General features: G+C 37.1%; 1 protein-coding gene across 1 annotated transcript; it reads right to left on the bottom strand.

Annotated features, from left to right (window-relative positions):
* Positions 1–15,770: 15,770 nt before the first annotated feature.
* LOC107063143 (uncharacterized) lies at positions 15,771–18,677 on the bottom strand. The gene is made up of 3 exons (XM_015314609.1): positions 18,474–18,677; positions 16,414–16,571; positions 15,771–16,017 (listed from the first exon to the last, which is right to left on the bottom strand). Exons 1-3 carry the CDS (start codon positions 18,675–18,677, stop codon positions 15,771–15,773), a joined length of 609 nt encoding a protein of 202 aa, XP_015170095.1.
* Between the last annotated feature and the right edge of the window lie 351 nt (positions 18,678–19,028).

Below are 19,028 nucleotides of genomic sequence, written 5' to 3'. Positions count from 1 at the left end.
ATGCCTACTGTGTCGTCTTGGCCTTTAATAAATGGAGACAAAAAAAGGTCCATAATAAAGGCGTTTACTGTCTGTTCTTGATTCAACACACTTCCATTGTAGTGTCCGAGTAGATACTGTTACTTTCTCTCGAACGATAGTACTATTATTTGATTAGATCATCGAATCTTTTCTTTCTCTTGAGATTTCTTCAATGTTCAGTTCTACACACGTCTTTTTTCGGAGGTCTACAACTATTATGTGGCGTCGGAGTTACATCCTGTATGAAAGTTAATAGTATACCACTACGAGGAATAGCTCATAATGCTGCATCTCTTCTGAGACCAAAACCTTTTATCATGACTTCTGCTCATTGCATACCTTGATCCACTACTGTAAGGATAGCGTTTGCTGCTGCGGTTTGAGCAGCAAATGGTGTTCCTCTTCTCGTACCTTTGAATCTAGAATCACCAGCTGAGGACCAAGAAACTACTCAACCCCGTACATCTGTAACAGTGACAATGGTATTATTGAAACTTGCTTGAACATGAATAACTCCCTTTGGTATTTTACATGCATACCTTACGTGAACTAATTTATGGTATAGCTTTTGCCATATTTTATCATCTCGTAAATATGAGTCAGAGATATATGGATATATCCATTTCATGTCAAAACATATTCTTTATTTGTACATTGGCTCTTCTGGAAAGTCTGATTAGCCCTGTCTTTGTTTATGTCTCGGGTTGGAACAAATTACTATAATGCGCCCCCTCCTACGGATTAGTCAACATTTTCCACAAATTTTACGAACGGAAGCTCTTATTTTCATATTTCTCATTCCTTACCTTAATTCCGAATCTATTTCTTGGAAGAAAATAAGTTTCTTGAAATTTTTCACCTCCAATTGTATTCCCACGAAAAGAATGGTGAAGTTGAAAACCTAATCCTTCAAATCTTTGTCGTGGAGTCGATAAATTATATGCCCTTTGGTTGACTCATAAGGACTTACTTCAATTTTGACTCTATTTACTGGCAGTATCTGTATAAAACAAAGTTCCTTTGAGGTATCAACTAATGTGAAAGATATTAGACAACTCTCCCCCCTTTTTTTCTTTTTCGCAAATAGGAAGTTTCGAATCCAATTTGCATATTATAAAGGATTACCAGATATAACACAAAATTTCTCCACCTATTCCATCTAGTCGCGCCTCTCGGTCTGTCATTATACCTCGAGAAGTAGAAAGAATTACAATCCCCATTGCACCTAAAATTCTCGGAATTCGTTGATAATTAGAATAGATTCGTAGATAGGTCGACTGATTCGTTTTAAATTTAAAATATTTCTATAGGGTGTTTTCCTATTCCTTCTATGTCGTAGGGTTAAAACCAAAAAATATTTGTTGTTTTCTCGATGTCTTCTCACGTTTTCGATAAAACCCTCTCGTAAAAGTATTTGAACAATATTTTCGGTATTATTAGTAGATGATATTCGAACCACCCTTTTTCGATCCATATCAACATTTCGTATAGAAGTTACCCCACAAACCTCAAAACCAAACTTCTATTCTATACCCCTTACAATTCCTCATCTAACCAACTTATTTTAATAATAGTTAGGATACATACTTAAAAATTAAATTATAATAATATTTAGTGTCAAGGACTATTTTCCTTCGAATAGTAACCTAATTTCCACAATTGAAATTCTTACCTGAGATGGAAATGACGCTCTTCGCCGTTTACAGACACGTCTTCTCCATAATTAATTATTTCTAAATTAATTATGAACCAAAAAATTCTAAATTTTATTATTTTTATTTCTATAGATGGTCCAAGTTTTAAAGGGCATTAATTAAATTTCAGACTTGACCCATTTACAATAAACTAAGAATTAATTATTTAATAAATACACAAAACTATATAATTGTAGTTAAGAAAATTGCTAAACATTCTCATTTAAAATTTATGGAAAGGGTCGAAATAATTCTAGTACTCAAAATGATCTAATGGGTCATTACAATAGTGTAGATCAGTGGGGTGGTTTCAGGATTTGTTATTATTTTTTTTATAAAATGATATATATAAAATATAATAATTAAATTATTATCTAACTATTTTGAACAAATAAAAATATAGAAAATTTAAATAGCTAAAACTAAGAATATAATTAAGAGAATACTAACTTGTTTATAAAACCGAAGTTAAAAAATATATTTTTTGTGAAGTTTCTTTTCTTTCTTATAACAAATAAAATTTACCCTAAAATGTCATTCAATTTTGTTGCTTTCAAATCTTTTAAAATAAACTTAATAAAATAAGATAAAAATCACAATATTTAATTTAAGCTTTTTAATTAAAATATTTAAGCGTATGTTTGGTGAAAAATTACGTGTCTACAATATTGGATGTGAAGGCTAAGCAAGATCTTGTTCGAGTTATGGTTGATTTGAAGAAGTCATTTTCTAGAAAAGCCATTGAGGCTTTCTCCAAGGAGGAGATAGTGTCATTCGTTACCAAGGTCGGTTATGTGTTCCGAATATTGATGAGTTAAGGAATCAGATTTTGATATAGGCTCATAATTACTGATATTCTATTCACCCGGGAGCCACCAAGGTTTACCTTAATTTACGAGAAATCTATTGGTGGAATGATATGAAGAAAGGTTTGCTCTATTTCTTTATATCCCCATGAATCATATGTTTGTAACAATACGGACAAATTTTTTTCAATTCAAATCGATTAGCCGTATTGTGCTGATTCTTTTGAATAATATATCTGGAAATACCTCTTGATACCTTATCAACACTAATTTGGACACACTTAGTACATACGAAAATCACCGTTACTCGGACATCTTTCCCCTTGGCCTTTATTTTGTCCTTTATTGTATTGTCCTAAATTTTGCAATAAAAAAAGTTTTCAAAACTTTTTTTTTTATAAAAAAAACAACAGATATGAATCCTCTATTCCAATTGTTCCTTTTTGATAGGAATCAAGAAGAAATAAGAAATATTTCAATGCGATTCGATTTCATACTAATGTTGTAGTATATGAACTATTCCAATTTCGGCCAAGTTACAAATTATAAGAACTCGAGAAATTTTGATTGAATCATGATACAAATTAGAAAGAATTTGTTTGAACAAGAGGAGAAAAAAAGAGGAGATAGAATCCAATTCTTTTAGATACTTTATCTAAGAAACTCTACCCATCTATGTTATAGATGGGGTATATCTCGCCAAACTGGATAAAACTATTATTCTAACCTAGATATCCAATCACGATATTATATATAAGAAGAAAAAAATATCTTTCTTGATCAATCCCTTTATCCCTCATTCTTCATGAATAAGGAAGATCCTTTTCAAGTTTGAATTTGTTCATTTGAAATCTGGGTTCTTCTACTTCATATTTTAGAAAGGGGCAGGAGTATCTGTACTTGAATAACTATAAGAGAACCCTTCTAGATGTTTCGACGCTTGATTATCGAATAGGATTGAATGTAAGATGAATGCTTGGTTTACGTTATGGAAGAAAGTCATGTATATGTGATAATGGATATGGCTTGGTGCGAATAATTGAAGGAAAGATATTAAGATGATAAAAAAATGACTGGCAAAGGATAAATTGGCTAGTTCCCAGTATTTAATTTTGAAATCCAATTGTTGGTCATTAAAGAATTCAAAAGAAAGAATTTCAAATTTACAAGATACGATCTATGTGGATCTAAACTGTCAAAACGGCTCGAATGGTACGATCTCTCCATCACCCCAGAATGAAAGGAGTGATCTCGTAGTTCTTGGTCTCTTCAACAAGCACGCGGTCAGAGCCCTGGCTCCTCCCACTGCTTGGGAGCTTACGGTTTCATGGGGCTTCGTATAGTTATACAAAGACTCAGTGGCTAAGAAGTAAAAATGATATATCGAAGTTTTTTTGATGATTCAATAATCTTATTACTTCAACTACCATATATTTTGTTTCATTTCTTATGGAACAATCACGAACACTTTTTTTGCTTATGGATCTACTACCAGAAATTCAATGTGTATTCTTGAATAATCTCATTTTTCCTAGTGTGAGATATCACATTGTTTGAGGAACTGTAGATTCTGTCGGAGTAAAGGATCGTCAACAAGGGCGTTCTAGTGCATTGTAGATTTTTATGCAAGACTTGTATCATTTGATGATGCCATGTGAATCGTAGTCCATAAATTGTTAAAGATTCCATAAAAGCTAGACTAAGCAATAGAGTACCTCTTAGCTCATTCAGAAGGATCTCGTAATTCAATTATCCATGACTGTTTATGTCTCTAGCATGACAACTTGATGAAATTTTAAGGGAAGTGGGGTAAATTGTTGATACTACTGGAAGGATTCCTCTTTGGATAATAGGTACTGTAACTGGTATTCTTGTAATCAGTTTAACATGTATTTTTTTTATGTTTCATTTTCCGGATTAAGTTCATCACTGTAGTAATCGACTGAATTGAGTTGTCAACATGAAAGCATAAGAACTTAACGGGATTCCCTTCTTTGTTTGTTTGATTCAAAGGGGAAGGTCCCGTTGAGTTCTTTAGAATCATAATTTTTTTTCGTCTAAATGATAAAATGGGGTTTTTTTTTTCAAAAACTCTGTTTTTCTCATTTTTTTGTTGTACAGAATGAAAACTTCATTCTCGATTCTACGAGAATTTTTATGAAAGCCTTTCATTTGCTTCTCTTCGATGGAAGTTTGAATTCACATGGCATCATCAAATGATACAAGTCTTGGATAAGAATCTACAACGCACTAGAATACCCTTGTTGACGATCCTTTACTCCGACAGTATCTAGGTTTGGGTTGTGTATCTACATCCAATCTATATTAGAAGAGAAGGTTCCATCAGAATAAATATTTATTTCAGTTCAGGTTCCACATCTTCTTCTTTTTTGAAAAATAATAAAAAAAAGGGGAGAGGTTGTGGGGAGAAATGTGAATTTTTTTTAATTAATTTTTTCCTGATTTATTTCATTATTGGAGATGAATTTCTCAATCAATTTGTTGATGACAAATTTTCAGTTCAAATGGATTGGACATACCTATCTAATAACTGAATATGGATTATGACTGACTCGCTATTCACTCGGTTCTGGGGTCATAATGATTATGTAGAAGAGATGACCGAGTGGTTCAAGGCGTAGCATTGGAATAGCTATGTAGGCTTTTGTTTATAGATGGTTCGAACCCCTCTCTTTTCGTACCTTCGGTTAATTCAGTGGTCGTGACCAAGAAACCACAGGTTTCGCTTAGTGGTCCGGGAATGCCCGACTTATCAATCTATCCGGTAAACTACTAGGGGTTCATGTAGCCCTTGCAGGATTAATCATATTCTGGGCCAGAGCAATGAACCTATTTGAAATGGCCCATTTCATACCCGAAAATCATCCTGTAGAAAGAGGAGTAGTTATGAACTCTGTAGACCATCCCCATGGGGGTGGTGAAGGGAGAGCCCCAATTGGTACATTTTTATTTTGTGTTTGTAGCAAAAAGTAGTTAGTTTATCGGAATCAAAGTAAATAAGATAATAATGGTTTCTTTCTCTTGTTTGAGACAAATCGTGAATCTAGGATATTGTGGTATTTTACGGTGAAAGAAGTTAGTATTGCCTAGGGAGTACGTTCGCAAGAATAAAACTCAAAGGAATTGACGGGTGCACCCCTCTAAGAACCGTATATGAGACTTTCATCCCATACAACTCAAGAAGAAACACCCAAATACTAGTTGAATAAGGTTTGTATCCTACTACTGAATCATAAGGGTCTATTTTTTTATTATTAATATTAACGATGAGACCTATTATCGCTTTTTGCATGCTTTTTATAGGTTCTACGGACCGATGCCAGCTGCTTCTTAGTATATCCAGATAATAGGTAGGAGCATAAACAGAAACATTCTGGGGCCTACAAAGATAGTTATTAAATCTTTAGCACCGCATAAAAATATTCCCCGTAGAGTACCTTTTAATACGAATAAGAGAAACTCTGTTATAGCCATTTTTGTACATTCAATGTACACTATGGATAATCGTCAACAAGGGCGTTCTAGTACGTTGTAGATTCTTATCAGAGACTTGTATCATTTCATGATGCCATGTGAATTGCTAGAAACATGTGTAGTGGAAGATTCATTTTCTGTGGTTTCCCTGATCAAACTAGAAGTTACCAAGGAACGTCCATCATCAAACCAAACCCAAGTCCATGCAAGAAGTAATGAGGATTCAGAATATCACAGATTGATTAATCAAAGCTAGATTCAACAACGAAAAGAAAGATCAATTCTTTGGGATTCTTCCTTTCTTCAAACGGAACGAAAAGAGATCGAATCAGTCCGATTCTCGAAGTAAATAGAATTCCATACTCAATCTCATAGATACATATAGAATTCTACGGAAAGTCATATTCCATGAAAGTCGTATGTACGACTTGGACGGAGATCATTCATATCTTTCGAGATCCACCCTACAATATGGGGTATAAAAGCCAAAATAAGTGATCTTAGCCTTTATAAAAAGAAAACTGATTCTTGAACGTAAGGTGTCCCTACTTTTTCAGGGTAAGAAGGGGTACAAAAAATGCCTCGAGCCAATATTCGAATACCAGGTGCTACGGCGCTGAAGTAACCCATGCCATACTCCCAGGAAAAGCTCGAACGATGTTAAGCAAAAAGGTACCTGTACTCGAAATCGACACATGTGGGTACGTACCGAATACCTAGGGGCCCGAGACAACTCTCTCTAAGGAACTAGGAAAAATAGCCTCATAACTTGGGGAGAAGGGGTGCCTACTCACAAAGAAATTTCTATATGATTTATAATCACGAAAGATTGAACCCAAGCAAAATCCGTAGTAACATCTCACGAGAATGTTACTAATGGAAGATGTAGGAATAATAGGTCCTATTCTTTTTTTTTGACCCTCATTTGAATTTATTGGGTTCTACCTCCTATTTTTCAGGAAGAGAATGAATCTTTTTCTCGAAGGATCAGAAAAAACCTGCGGGACTGATTTGGAAGATCCAGTCAATTCAAATGAGAGAAATGAGTTTGGACATAATGTTGATTCAGGCAAATTTACTGCTCATTTCGTTCTCATTTAACAAATAATAATAAAGGGAAAAGACGTCCCTCATAGATTAAGAATTTCGCTACCTTAGGACCGTTATAGTTACGACCACTGTTCCCAGGGGCTTCGATCGTCGGCTCCCCTGTCATCAGGTCACCAACATCCTTTGAATTGATGTCCTCTCATTAATTCCTCCTAAATTGCATTGTTTTATCCTAAATATTTCATTTCAATTGGAATTTGGTTATTCACCATGTACGTGGATCCCCGCTAAGCATCCATCGCTGAATGTTTAAAGCACCGAACTCATAATTGGTGAATTCGTATGTTCAATTCCTACTGGATGCACGCCAATGGGACCATCCAATAAGTCTATTGGAATTGGTTTTGTATCAATGGAATCTCATCATCCATACATAACAAATTGATGTGGTATATTCATATAGTCAATGGAATATATAGAATTGTGATCAATCAAATATTGCAAAGTCCTGATTTATTATCGATCAGAATTGGACCATAACGGAATGTCTGCTAACCCTAGTGTACATTCAAATATCTGTCCAACATTCATTCGTGAAGGTCTTCCTAATGGGTTAAAGACCATATCAATAGATCTTTAATTTTGTAAATAAGGCATATCTTGTCGAGGCAAAATTTTGGAAATGATACCTTTATTTATATGTCTTCCAGCTACTTTATCGCCTACTTCGATTTCGACAATCACTTATTCACAAACTTCGTCTGGGCAAAATATTTTTCATTTCCCATCTCATGGAAAACCCTTTTTGCTCCGCATAGCCTTATCCCCCTCTAGGGGTATTTTAGTGATATAGACCCCTCTTACTAACTGGAATCAATGAATTAGTAGATCTGTTCCGCCCAAAATGGGAATGGACTAGGGTTATGAACTTATAATGTGATGATCGAGTTAATTCCATGATTATAAGTTCATTCCATACCGAAAAAGTACGGAATAGGGTTATATACATTCTCATAATGAGAAGGGGCCATTTGGGCCTATCTAAATAGATACTATGTTTACATATTGACCCCTTCAACAACTCTATCACCTCCCAAAGAGCAAAGTTGGCTTGATGAGCACAGATGAGGAAGCGGGAGCAAGAAAATCAATAATCTCTTTCTTGTCCTTTTATTTAAGGTTAAGGTGACAAATTCAAACATGAAAAAGATCTTCCTTATTCTTGAAGAATGAGGGGCAAAGGGATTGATCAATAAATATATTTTGTTCTTCTTATATATAAGATCGTGATTAGATCCGTGTCATGACCCAGGGGTACCCCCTAGATGTGACAAAGCGTATAAGACCCAAGAGGCCTCATATAAGCCACTTAGCATATCATAACATAAAGTAATAGAAATGAGAGAGAATTAATACTTTTCATTACAATCAAAGTCTTTTATAAAAACGAGCAGAAGTCTAATACCATAGTCTCCAACCATCTAAAACAACACGGATAAAGTCTTAGGACGCAGCCCATACAATAGTCCAAGACATAAAAGAAAAACATGATAGAAAAGGGTGATCACATCCTCGAACACAATAAGGATTCACCAAATCTTCACTTCCTTGATCAACAACGAAGCTAGCCATGAGTGTGAGAATCTAAGTCACCAGACCCTATATTTGATAAGAATTTAGGCAAGAGTATGCGTTAGTACAATTAAGTACTAAATATGATAGCTAGCAAAAACAATATAAACATCATGGTTAGTTAATATAAACCATAAGAATAATCATGCACATACATTAATATCATAATAATAAAGGAATACTTCTCAAGGAAGCTTATTCATCCTTAGTCAAGACTTAGGTCATCACTTCTAAGTCAACTTACCTCTTGGAAGGTACCTCAAGCAACAATCCAAGCTATTCATTCTTTATATGATAGTTCACATAGTTTATACTTACTTTTAAAGACATGGGGATTCTCCTATATTCCAAACGTAAAAAGGTTAATGGATATTGGCCTCTTGCCTTACGTACTTTTAGATTGCGGGTACTCGGCTCCACAACCTCATCATATGATACGGGTACTCTCCTCCACATCATTTCATAAGGAGCATGGGTACTCGCCTCCATGTCCATTCATCGTAGTAAGAATGTGGGGACTCACCTCTTGTTCAATTCTATGGAATATGGGAATCACCTCATATCCTTGCATATGGAGGTTAAGGGTAATCACCTCTAGCCTCATCAATTACATAACCTTTTGGTCTAGATTCATTTTAGGTGAGCAATCCTTCAAACCTAAAATCATTCATGTGAGCAAACCTTTCACATTCATACATTCATAATTAGGAAATTTGTGTTGGAAGTATCCCTTCCATAACAACTATCTCAATAGTCAACAATGGACAACATAAGCTTTAATCTCAAGCCCTATATCTCACAATCATACTATATGCTTAATCTCGAGCAACCAAATCATGATTCATCATTAAGCTTCAATTCTAACATATCTCATCAATCCTAGATTGAATACATCTAAACCCACATTATAGCCTTCATGGAAACAACAACCATTTACTTGATTTCATCTTTCTAGACATAGATTAGGCATGGGTACATGAAATTTCATCCTAAAAACATGATTTACTAATAATTCAATCATAAACAACCATTATCCACTCAATTCGATCAACATTCATTGTTACCCACAACATTGGAAGAAACCCTAACTCAAATTGGGGATTTCATCTTCATAATTGGGGAAAACTATGGAACTCCATGGATGGAAGATATCCAAGGATGAAAAGCTATCACACCTTGATTACCAAGCCCTCAAGAGCCTGAAATTTGGAGACTTGAACTTGGCCTAGCTTCAAACTCTATCTTCTTCTTCATGTTCTAGAGAGAGAAATATTTGATAGAAGAACTCTTGGGATTTATTTTAGATTCTAGGGTGAATGACTTCATTGGGGAAATTTTGAGAGTAAAATGCTTATATACCTTTTTAGGTTAGGGGTAAACCAACGTAGTATAGTTTTAAGTAACTATGAAAATACATTAAAGACCCCAACTAAAAACCCTTCAGCTTTTCACGCTGAAGCTCGCCAAGGGCACTTGGTGACTCGCCAAATGGACCCTTGGCTCGCCTAAATTTTCTGTAGCTCATTCAAGGAGTCTGGCCACTTGGCAATGGGGTGGAGACCCTTGGTGATGAGCTGACCTAACCGGCGAGCCTCAACTTGGCTCTCCCAATTTTCCAGCACCTAGGGTCATGGGGACAGTTCACTAGGCGACCATGGTGCACTTGGCAGATTGCCAAGTCCCCTTGGCAACCTCACTGTCCCTCGCCAAATGGGCTTGGGGAAGGAAGTGTTTCCATTAGTTAATTCCTAGGTATCTTAGGATCTTGCCGTCTTACATGGCTTGTTACCCCTACCCACTAGTTATGCCTACTAGTTTCCAGGGTGTTACTTTATCTCCCCCTTGGTGACATTCGTCCTTAAATGACATATCTAAGCATATTTCTAAACGAAAAGACTCAAGACTAGCAGCCCATAATGCATGCAACTCAACTAAATGCATATAACTAACGAGGAAACATCAACTCCACGCCAACATACTCAACGCACCACAAGGAAGTAGGAACTATATCTTACAACCTAATATGCATGAAATTTTCATGGTTCTTACTTTCAAGGAGGTACTATCATCTCCAACAATAAAAGCATGCTCAACACAATCTCATGGAGCTCATATGCAATTCAATCTAAAAAATCATATCCAAACATGTTCATCAACTCATCTTAGGGAACTCATACTCAATCCACTACAACATGAGGAAAATCATTCACATAAGTCATTTCTTTCAAAACTCAAGCTATTTCATTAACATGGACATAAAGAGATCATGGAAACACATAAATGACACATGACTTTTAAGCATAAAACAAACAAAGAGGAAAGTCATTTCCTCAAGCTAGAGTAGAAGGAAAAAGTTGAGGATATCGGGACTTCATAACGTCCTTGGCCTCCCAAGTAGCACCCTCAACTAAGTGGTTTCTCCATAAAACCTTCACCGAAGAAACTTCCTTGTTCCTCAATTGCGTAACTTATCGGTCCAAAATCTCAACCGGAACATTCTCATATGAAAGACTCTCATCAACTCCCAATCCTTAAAGGGAATCTATGGATGTCAGATCTCCAACACACTTCTTAAGCATAGAGACTTTGAAAAAGGGATGCACGGTTGCCAACTCATTTGGAATATATAACTCATAAGAAACCTTACCAACACGTCTTAAGATTTGATATGGGCCTATAATCGTGGACTAAGTTTTCCTTTCATCCAAAGTCTCATCACACCTTTCATGGGTGAGATTTTCAAAAAGACCCAATTACTAACCTCAAACTCAAGGTCTCTTCTTCTAACTGATGTTTTAAGGATGTAATCAACTGACACTAGTACGGTTCAAGTGCCATACGATCGCGTGTAGTGATATATCCCAACGAAGGGTTAGGATCGTTCCCACAGGGAGCGGTTTTGAGAATTAATAGAAAAATGAAATCTAGTTCTAATTAGTCATAGCTAAAAACATACTAAATCAAAGGGGTGATGCAAGCGTCAATTATCAATAGAGGGTTTTGTAGTAATTACCAACTAAAAACAACAAAACTATACGAAAATGAGATAGAGAGACGGGATTCTTGGGAGGTGATAGGAATAAAGGATAGACTAAATTATCGGGTACATGCTTTTGATAGTAAATTGTTGAGTATTTGTTACTAGGCTAGACTATAGTGGGGGTAAATTCTCTCTCGAGCAACTTACCCCTGATCAACTAGGTTTCTCTCGAACACCGAGTTGTCGCATTAGGCACAACCTCCGGCTTAGCCCATTCACTCTCTCGAGCTGAATGTGTGGGAAAAGGACTAGGTTTCTCTCTCTCGGGCTGAACCCATGTCGACCCAATACCACCGGCTATCAGTTTAGTAGTCTTAGTTTTACGACCTCTCTTTCTAGCAAGCCAAAAACACTAAGATGAAATCGTATTTGCAACTACAATCCCATTAAGTTCATACACAACTACTAAACGAAATCACATTTAAACAACAAATAAACCATCAACAAGCAAGACCCAACAGATAATCTAACCCATATTCACATCATCACACCCCAAGAATTGGGGTTTTAGCTAGAAGTGTAAAAGAGGTAAAAATCAATACCAATATTAGTTTCCATCAACTGGATATGAAGAATTAAGTCTTAAAACACGTCAAGAGTGAAGAATCTTCAAGACCCAAGTCCAATTTCTTGGAGTTGAAACCCTTTGAATCTTCAAGGTCTTAGAACAAAGTCTCGAAACCCTCTAAAACTTAGACTCTTTCAAAAACTGTAAAAAGTTCTAATAATAATAGTGATATGATGTTAAGCTAGAATTTAAACAAGTATTTATAGTGTTTTAAAATTTGTGCTGCAGCGGATCACTCGGTGCAGTTAGTCAGGATCGCCGATACACTTAGCGATCCGCCTTTTGGTCGATTTCATCACCTTCTTGCTTTTGCCTTCAGCCTCCTCGCACTTTGAGTCGTCGGGCGATATGGTACTGCTTCGTGGAACTACTCGGCAACATGCAGACTGCTCCATTTCATCGCCAACTTGATCATTCCCTTCCAGGCTCAGCACACTGGAATAAAAGGCAATCTCCAGGCCGATCGGCGACTCGCCAACTGGGCTCAGTGATCCTTAGGCCTTTATTTCTTCTTTCTTTTCAGCTGCCTTGTTCCTGTTTGCCAAGTAGTGTCAATGCTTTGCCTCAAACTACAAATACCTGACACTTAAGGATTTTCATAAGATATTGAGACAAAATATGCATTTGAGGGCACTAATTCTATCAAAATATAGCCCTAAATGAGTCCAATTTGTGGACTAATCAACACCCCAACTTCAACTTTTGCTTGTCCTCAAGTAAAACTCAAGTTCAACAGTTCAAAAAGGATGTCTCAAATAGTGCTACACAAGACTAGATGATGAATGTACACAACAAGACTCAATTTACTCATGCAAGGATCAATTGTGTACCCAAAGATTCAAGTTGTGACATACCATTACTAAAGATTCTCAAGCTGGCAATCCTTGCTTCAAATGCAAGCTCAAGCTCAACAAAAGTATTTGAATGCCCTCACACAAAGGATGATTCCATATTCAAACAAAAAGGTTTAATCATTTAAATCTTCGAAATCAAATGCAACACTCAGTCTCTCAAAAAGAAGAACATTATGCATGCTTTCAACCATAGGTTTACCCGTATTTTCCAGTCGACATTTGTTTCAGCTCACTTAAGATAAAAAAATGTATTTACAGAGCTTGTAATGGGGCTGAGTGCAAAGGTATGGTCATTCAGGCTCAGTGACTTTCATCCTCATGAAATGTGGTGCTCACAACTCTTCCTTTCCTCTCCTTTCATCATTTTCTTTAGTGCTCGTAAGTCATCCTATTATTCACTCTCCATGGATTGTTCTGGAACCCCATTTCTTTTGTATTTTTCAACTTTATTCCACAACTTTTCTTTTTCATTCTTTTTCTTTTCTCTCTTTTTTGTATGGAGGGGTTCCATTTTTCTCAATACCATGAGTTAAAGGAGACTTTCTTTGCACTTCTTGACTTTCCCTTTTCTTTTCACCACACCGCCAACTTAGGCTTTTGGCCTAAATTGGCTATTCAATCAACCACAATTCATGAGGATTAAGGGTAATAGGTCAAGAAAGGTCATGTTGTCATCAAGTTTCTTCCAAATAAAGGTAAGGTTCAAGGGGTATTCAAGAGAGGTTCACACACTCACAAGGTAGGCGACAAAAGAGGTATATGTCAAATTGGCTCACACTCTTCGAAGTTGCCTAAGATCATATCAAGAGATAGCCTTACTTAGTTAACCGTACCAATGGGGTAAATTCTAGGTTTTATCATGCAAAGTTCACAGTAAGCTCATCACACAAAGCATCGACACTAAAGTCAAACAAGACTACACACTTTCGCTAGTGTACAATGTTCATCGCAAGAGAATCAATTTGATACATGGCTAATCATAATGAGATGCAAAGAGTTCAAATATTGTCTATGCAACTTCTTTTGGTCTCATCGTAGTCGTACATTCATGTTTGTTTAATTATGAGCACTATTGAAGTCATCGATTTTGATCAAAACCGAGACATAAATTTGCTAAAGAACAACCACTATCAAGTACATACAAGAGGTGGCAAAAATTTAAAATTTTTCGAAAGGGTCAAAATCATTTGCAATTAAAATAAAAGGAGCCAGAAGCTCAAACATTCCACAAAAAGCAGTGTAAAACACAACATTATGATTCACAACCCAACAAGAAATAAAGCAGAAAAAGGTGGGCCACACCCCACCACAATTAAAAATATTTGTCCTCAAATGCAACTAACATAATATCCAGAATTTAAAATAAAGAACAAAGACAGAGAGGGGGGGTAAAGAGGGAATCCTGTCTAAGCAGTTGCTCCATCTGTCTGGGCATCAGTGCCCGATGTGTCAGCTTGTACTTGGATAATAGTCCCGGAGCTACTTCAGAAGGTTCAGCGGTAACTGACTTGTTAAAATTGTCCAAGTCATGTGCCACCAAAAAGGAATGTATAGCTTTGTAGAATCCACGAAGGGACAATGGGATCTCGGGGGATAGATCTCTTGCTTGAACTAGGCTTTTTGCCCTTACTTCCTGTCTTGGGAGTATTCGCTTCACTTGTATCTTTCCTGAAATTTTTCGCTGTTACCTGTCGGGGTGGCCTATTTCTTCCAGCTACTTCTGGTCTAGCCATATCTGCAAAGCTATGAGAAAGAGTTAGAAAATGTCCCAACAAAAAGAATAGAAGTTCAGCTGAAGAAAAACTCCGCCGAACTAGTTGTTGAACCATTCACCCACTTAGGCGATACACCGAGTGCAGTGCACAGAGAATACAAGGGTGCATACAAAGGGTGAACAAGAAGTAATTTGGCAAGACGCCGAGTGTGTTCGATGACCTCAGGCTCTCGCCGAAAGTTACAGAATCCAACATCATATTTTGCATGAAATTAAAGGTGAGATGGGGACATTAGGCGAAACGCCGAGTGGTTTGGCGAGCTGACCTACCCAAAGTGCCTATTTTCAACCCAATTTCCCGAATTCTACGCCCCGACCCCCAAAGACAAAATCAAGGCATGTACAACTCAAATTAGACTTAGACCCAATGACACTCATGTACAACACTCAATTTTTCATCTGCTTTAAGGTACAACTTTTAGGAATTGAGTATTTAACTCGGTACGAGCAAGATTAGTGACTCTCACATGCAAACAAAAAATTTAGTCCTACCAGAGAGGCTTAACACACATCAACAAGGTAATATCATTGCAATGAGTACAAAATTGATAGAAAGAACTCAGAGTTTGGGAACCAACCTTTTGTGGTAACTAAAGTGGAATTGAATTGCTAGGCAGCAATGTAAACCAAGTCCCGAACATAAATCATACTCCAAAAGTGTAGGGATATTGAAAATAGAGTGCAGGTGTGAGTTTGGGCAGATAAAAAGTGAGGGAAAGTGAACGAGTTTTCAACTTTTAAACCTCTGGACTACAAAAACTGTCCAGTTCTCGCCCACTCGGTGACTTTAGTCATGCTCGCCGAGCCATTCGGCGACACGACGGGTGGTTAATTTGCTAGTTGAATTTTACAGGATCTCCAATTGTTGTGGGAGTCCAAATGGCGGTCTTCGTCGGGATCGCCGACATGGTCGGCGATTCCCCAATAATTTCCCTTGGTTCGCTGAGTTTTACAGACTCCAATTTGAAGATGTCTTGAGTCAAACAACGGATTAGGTCGAGTTCACCAACCTCTTCGGCGCCTTGCCGCCTGGACCTGTTGTTCACCATCCTGCACCTTTTCGAGCTCTTTCCACACTTCAACCTGTAAAAACAACACAACATTATTTTAACAAAACACAAATAAAAAGGAAAAAAAAGGGTTTTGGGTTGCCTCTCAAATAGCGCCTTAGTTAACGTTGTGGCACGACGCAAGTCTTTTCCTCACTCTCCATCATTGGGGCTGGCCCTAGTGTTATTAGGTAACCCCAATAGTTCATTTGAGTGAAGAGGAGGCACTGCATAACTTATGAGTGTCTTGATCAGCTGGATAGACCTAGAATGAGAGCCAATCATCTGATTTAACACTTCAATTTTCTCCTGCATCTCTTCTAGCACTCAATCTTGTTCAGTGATCTTTTGGAGAATGATTTGTAGTGTATCCTCGACACTACTGTTCTTCCTGTCTCTAGACCTTTTCCTCTCATGAGGGGTTATGTACCTCCCTTTACTTCTACACTGGTCTTCCACCTCTGATATTTTGGTGGCCAAATCGTTCAGCTGAGTTACGAGTGCGGTTAATTTGAAATCCCTCTCGAACTCTTGCTTCGCCGCAACCAATTTGTCACCATTTCCCTTAGCCATGCTCAGGGTATCTGCCTATACCAACAACTCAAAGAAAGAAAAATAAAACTAAAAATAAAGTTAGTAAACTATGACTAACGAGAACGAAAATCCTACTTAACTAAAAATTCTCTAAGAACACCACTCCCTAGCAACGTCACCATTTTGATATTTTGAGGACGTAATCAACTGACACTAGTTCGTTTCAAGTGACATACGATCGCCTGTAGTGATATAACCCAACCAAGAGTTAGAATGGTTCCCACAGGGAGTGGTTTTGAGACTTAATACAAAAATAAAATCTAGTTCTAATTTGTCATAGCTAAAAACATTATAGAATAAAAACATAGTAAATTAGAGGGGTGACGCAAGCATCAATTATCAATGGGGAGTTTTGTAATAATTAACAACTAAAAACAACAAAACTATACGAAAACGAGATAGAGAGATGGAATTCTTGGGATGTGATTGGAATACGGGATAGACTAAATTATCGGGTACATGCTTTTGATAGTAAATTGTTCAGTTTTTGTGACTAAGCTAGACTATAGTGGGGGTAAATTCTCTCTCGAGCAACTTACTCCGAATCAACTTGATTTCTCTCGAACACCGATTTGCCGCATTAAGCACACCCTACGCCTTAGCCTATTCACTCTCTCGAGATGAATGTGTGGGAAAAGGACTAGGGTCACTCTCTCGAGCTAAACCCATGTCAACCCAATACCACCGGCTATTAGTTTAGTAGTCTTAGTTTTACGACCTCTCTCTCGAGTAAGACAAAAATACTAAGATGAATTCGTATTTGCAACTACAATCCCATTAGGTTCATACACAACTACTAAATGGAATCACATTTAAACAACAAATAAACCATCAACAAGCAAGACCCAACAGATAATCTAACCCATATTCACAAAATCACACCCCCAAGAATTAGGGTTTTAGCTAGACATGTAAAAGAGGTAAAAATCAATACCAATATTAGTTTCCATCAACTGGGTATGAAGAATTAAGTCTTAAAACACGTCAAGAGTGAAGAATCTTCAAGATCCAAGTCCAATTTCTTGGAGTTGAAACACTGTGAATCTTCAAGGTCTTAAAATGAAGTCTCCAAAACACTCTAAAACATAGACTCTCTCAAAAACTGTAAAAAGGTTCTAATAATAATAGTGATATGATGTTAAGTTAGATTTTTAAACAATTATTTATAGTGTTTGAAAATTTTGTTCTGCAGCGGATCACTCGGCGAAGTTAGTCTGGATCACCGATACACTCGGTGATGCACCTTTTGGTCGATTTCATCGCCTTCTTGGTTTATCCTTCAGCATCTTCATGCTTTGATTCGTTGGGTGATATGGTACTACTTCACCGAACTATTCGGTAACACGCCGACTGCTCCATTTCATCGCCAACCTGATCTTTCCCTTCAGGGCTCAACACACCAGAACAAAAGGCGATCTCCAGGACGATCAGCGACTCGCCAACTGGGCTCGGCGATCCTCATGCCTTCATTTCTTCTTTCTTATCAGCCACATTGTTCCTTTTTGACAAGTAGTGTCCATGCTTTGCCTCAAACTCCAAATACCTGAAACTTAAGGGGTTTCATTAGATATTTAGATTAAATATGCATTTGAGGACGCTAATTCTATCAAAATATAGGCCTAAATGAGTCCAATTTGTGGACTCATCACTAACATCGGCATAGGACTTTTGTCGGCTTAGGGAGGTCCTCAACCTCTCTCTAATAAGCTGGACCTTTTCCATAGCCGCATGAACTAGCTCGTGTCCAATTAAGGAAACTTCACCCACGTCAAACCACCCTATTGGAAATATACACCTCCTACCATAAAGTTCTTCAAAGGGGGCCATACCAATACTAGAATGGTAGCTATTATTATAAGCAAACTTTATCAATGGCAAGTGATCATCCTAACTTACCTTGAAATCGATGACACATGAACTCAATATATCCTCTAAATTTTGGATTGTTTGCTCCGCCTGCCCATCAGGTTGTGGGTGAAAAGTCGTGCTAAACTTCACTTTTATGCCAAGACCTTTTTGGAATGATTTCCAAAACTGAGAAGTAAACGAAGTACCTCTATCAGATATAATGGACAACGGTACACCATGAAATCTTACCATTTCCCTCAAATATAACTTAGCATAGTCTTTCACCGCATAAGAAACCTTGACGGGGATGAAATGAGCCGATTTCATCATTCGGTCTACTATAACCCAAATCTAATCATATTGGTGCCGAGTTGTAACGACTCGGAAAATGATAGAGTGAAACTAGAGCCTCACATGTGAGTTTAGAGTCGAGAACTTAATGAAATGATTATATTTGAATTTGACCCAAAAAGTTCTTAAAAATGAGCTTCGGAAGATTCCGAAAACTTGTTTAGCTGCATATAAAAAGATTCGTTTCGTTTTTCGAAAATCCGACTTCATATTCTTGTTTAGGGGGGTCAAATTGAGTGGGAAATGGGTCTA

The sequence above is a fragment of the Solanum tuberosum genome, unplaced genomic scaffold (genome assembly GCF_000226075.1).
Source record: "Solanum tuberosum cultivar DM 1-3 516 R44 unplaced genomic scaffold, SolTub_3.0 scf00015, whole genome shotgun sequence".
Taxonomy (NCBI): domain Eukaryota; kingdom Viridiplantae; phylum Streptophyta; class Magnoliopsida; order Solanales; family Solanaceae; genus Solanum; species Solanum tuberosum.
The sequence above is the reverse complement of the archived record's forward strand: the minus strand, read 5'-3'. Positions and strand labels throughout refer to the sequence as shown.

Bases quoted from the DNA above. Each gene is read 5' to 3' on its own strand.
- LOC107063143 (XM_015314609.1), bottom strand. From the start codon at position 18,677: ATGGTAAGATTTCATGGTGTACCGTTGTCCATTATATCTGATAGAGGT. The intron at 16,572-18,473 runs GTAAGTTAGGAT...TTGTTGGTATAG, and splicing joins CATGTGTCATCGATTTCAAG to GCAGATACCCTGAGCATGGC. The intron at 16,018-16,413 runs GTACATAACCCC...TTGTTTTTACAG, and splicing joins CAGTGTAGAAGTAAAGGGAG to GTTGAAGTGTGGAAAGAGCT.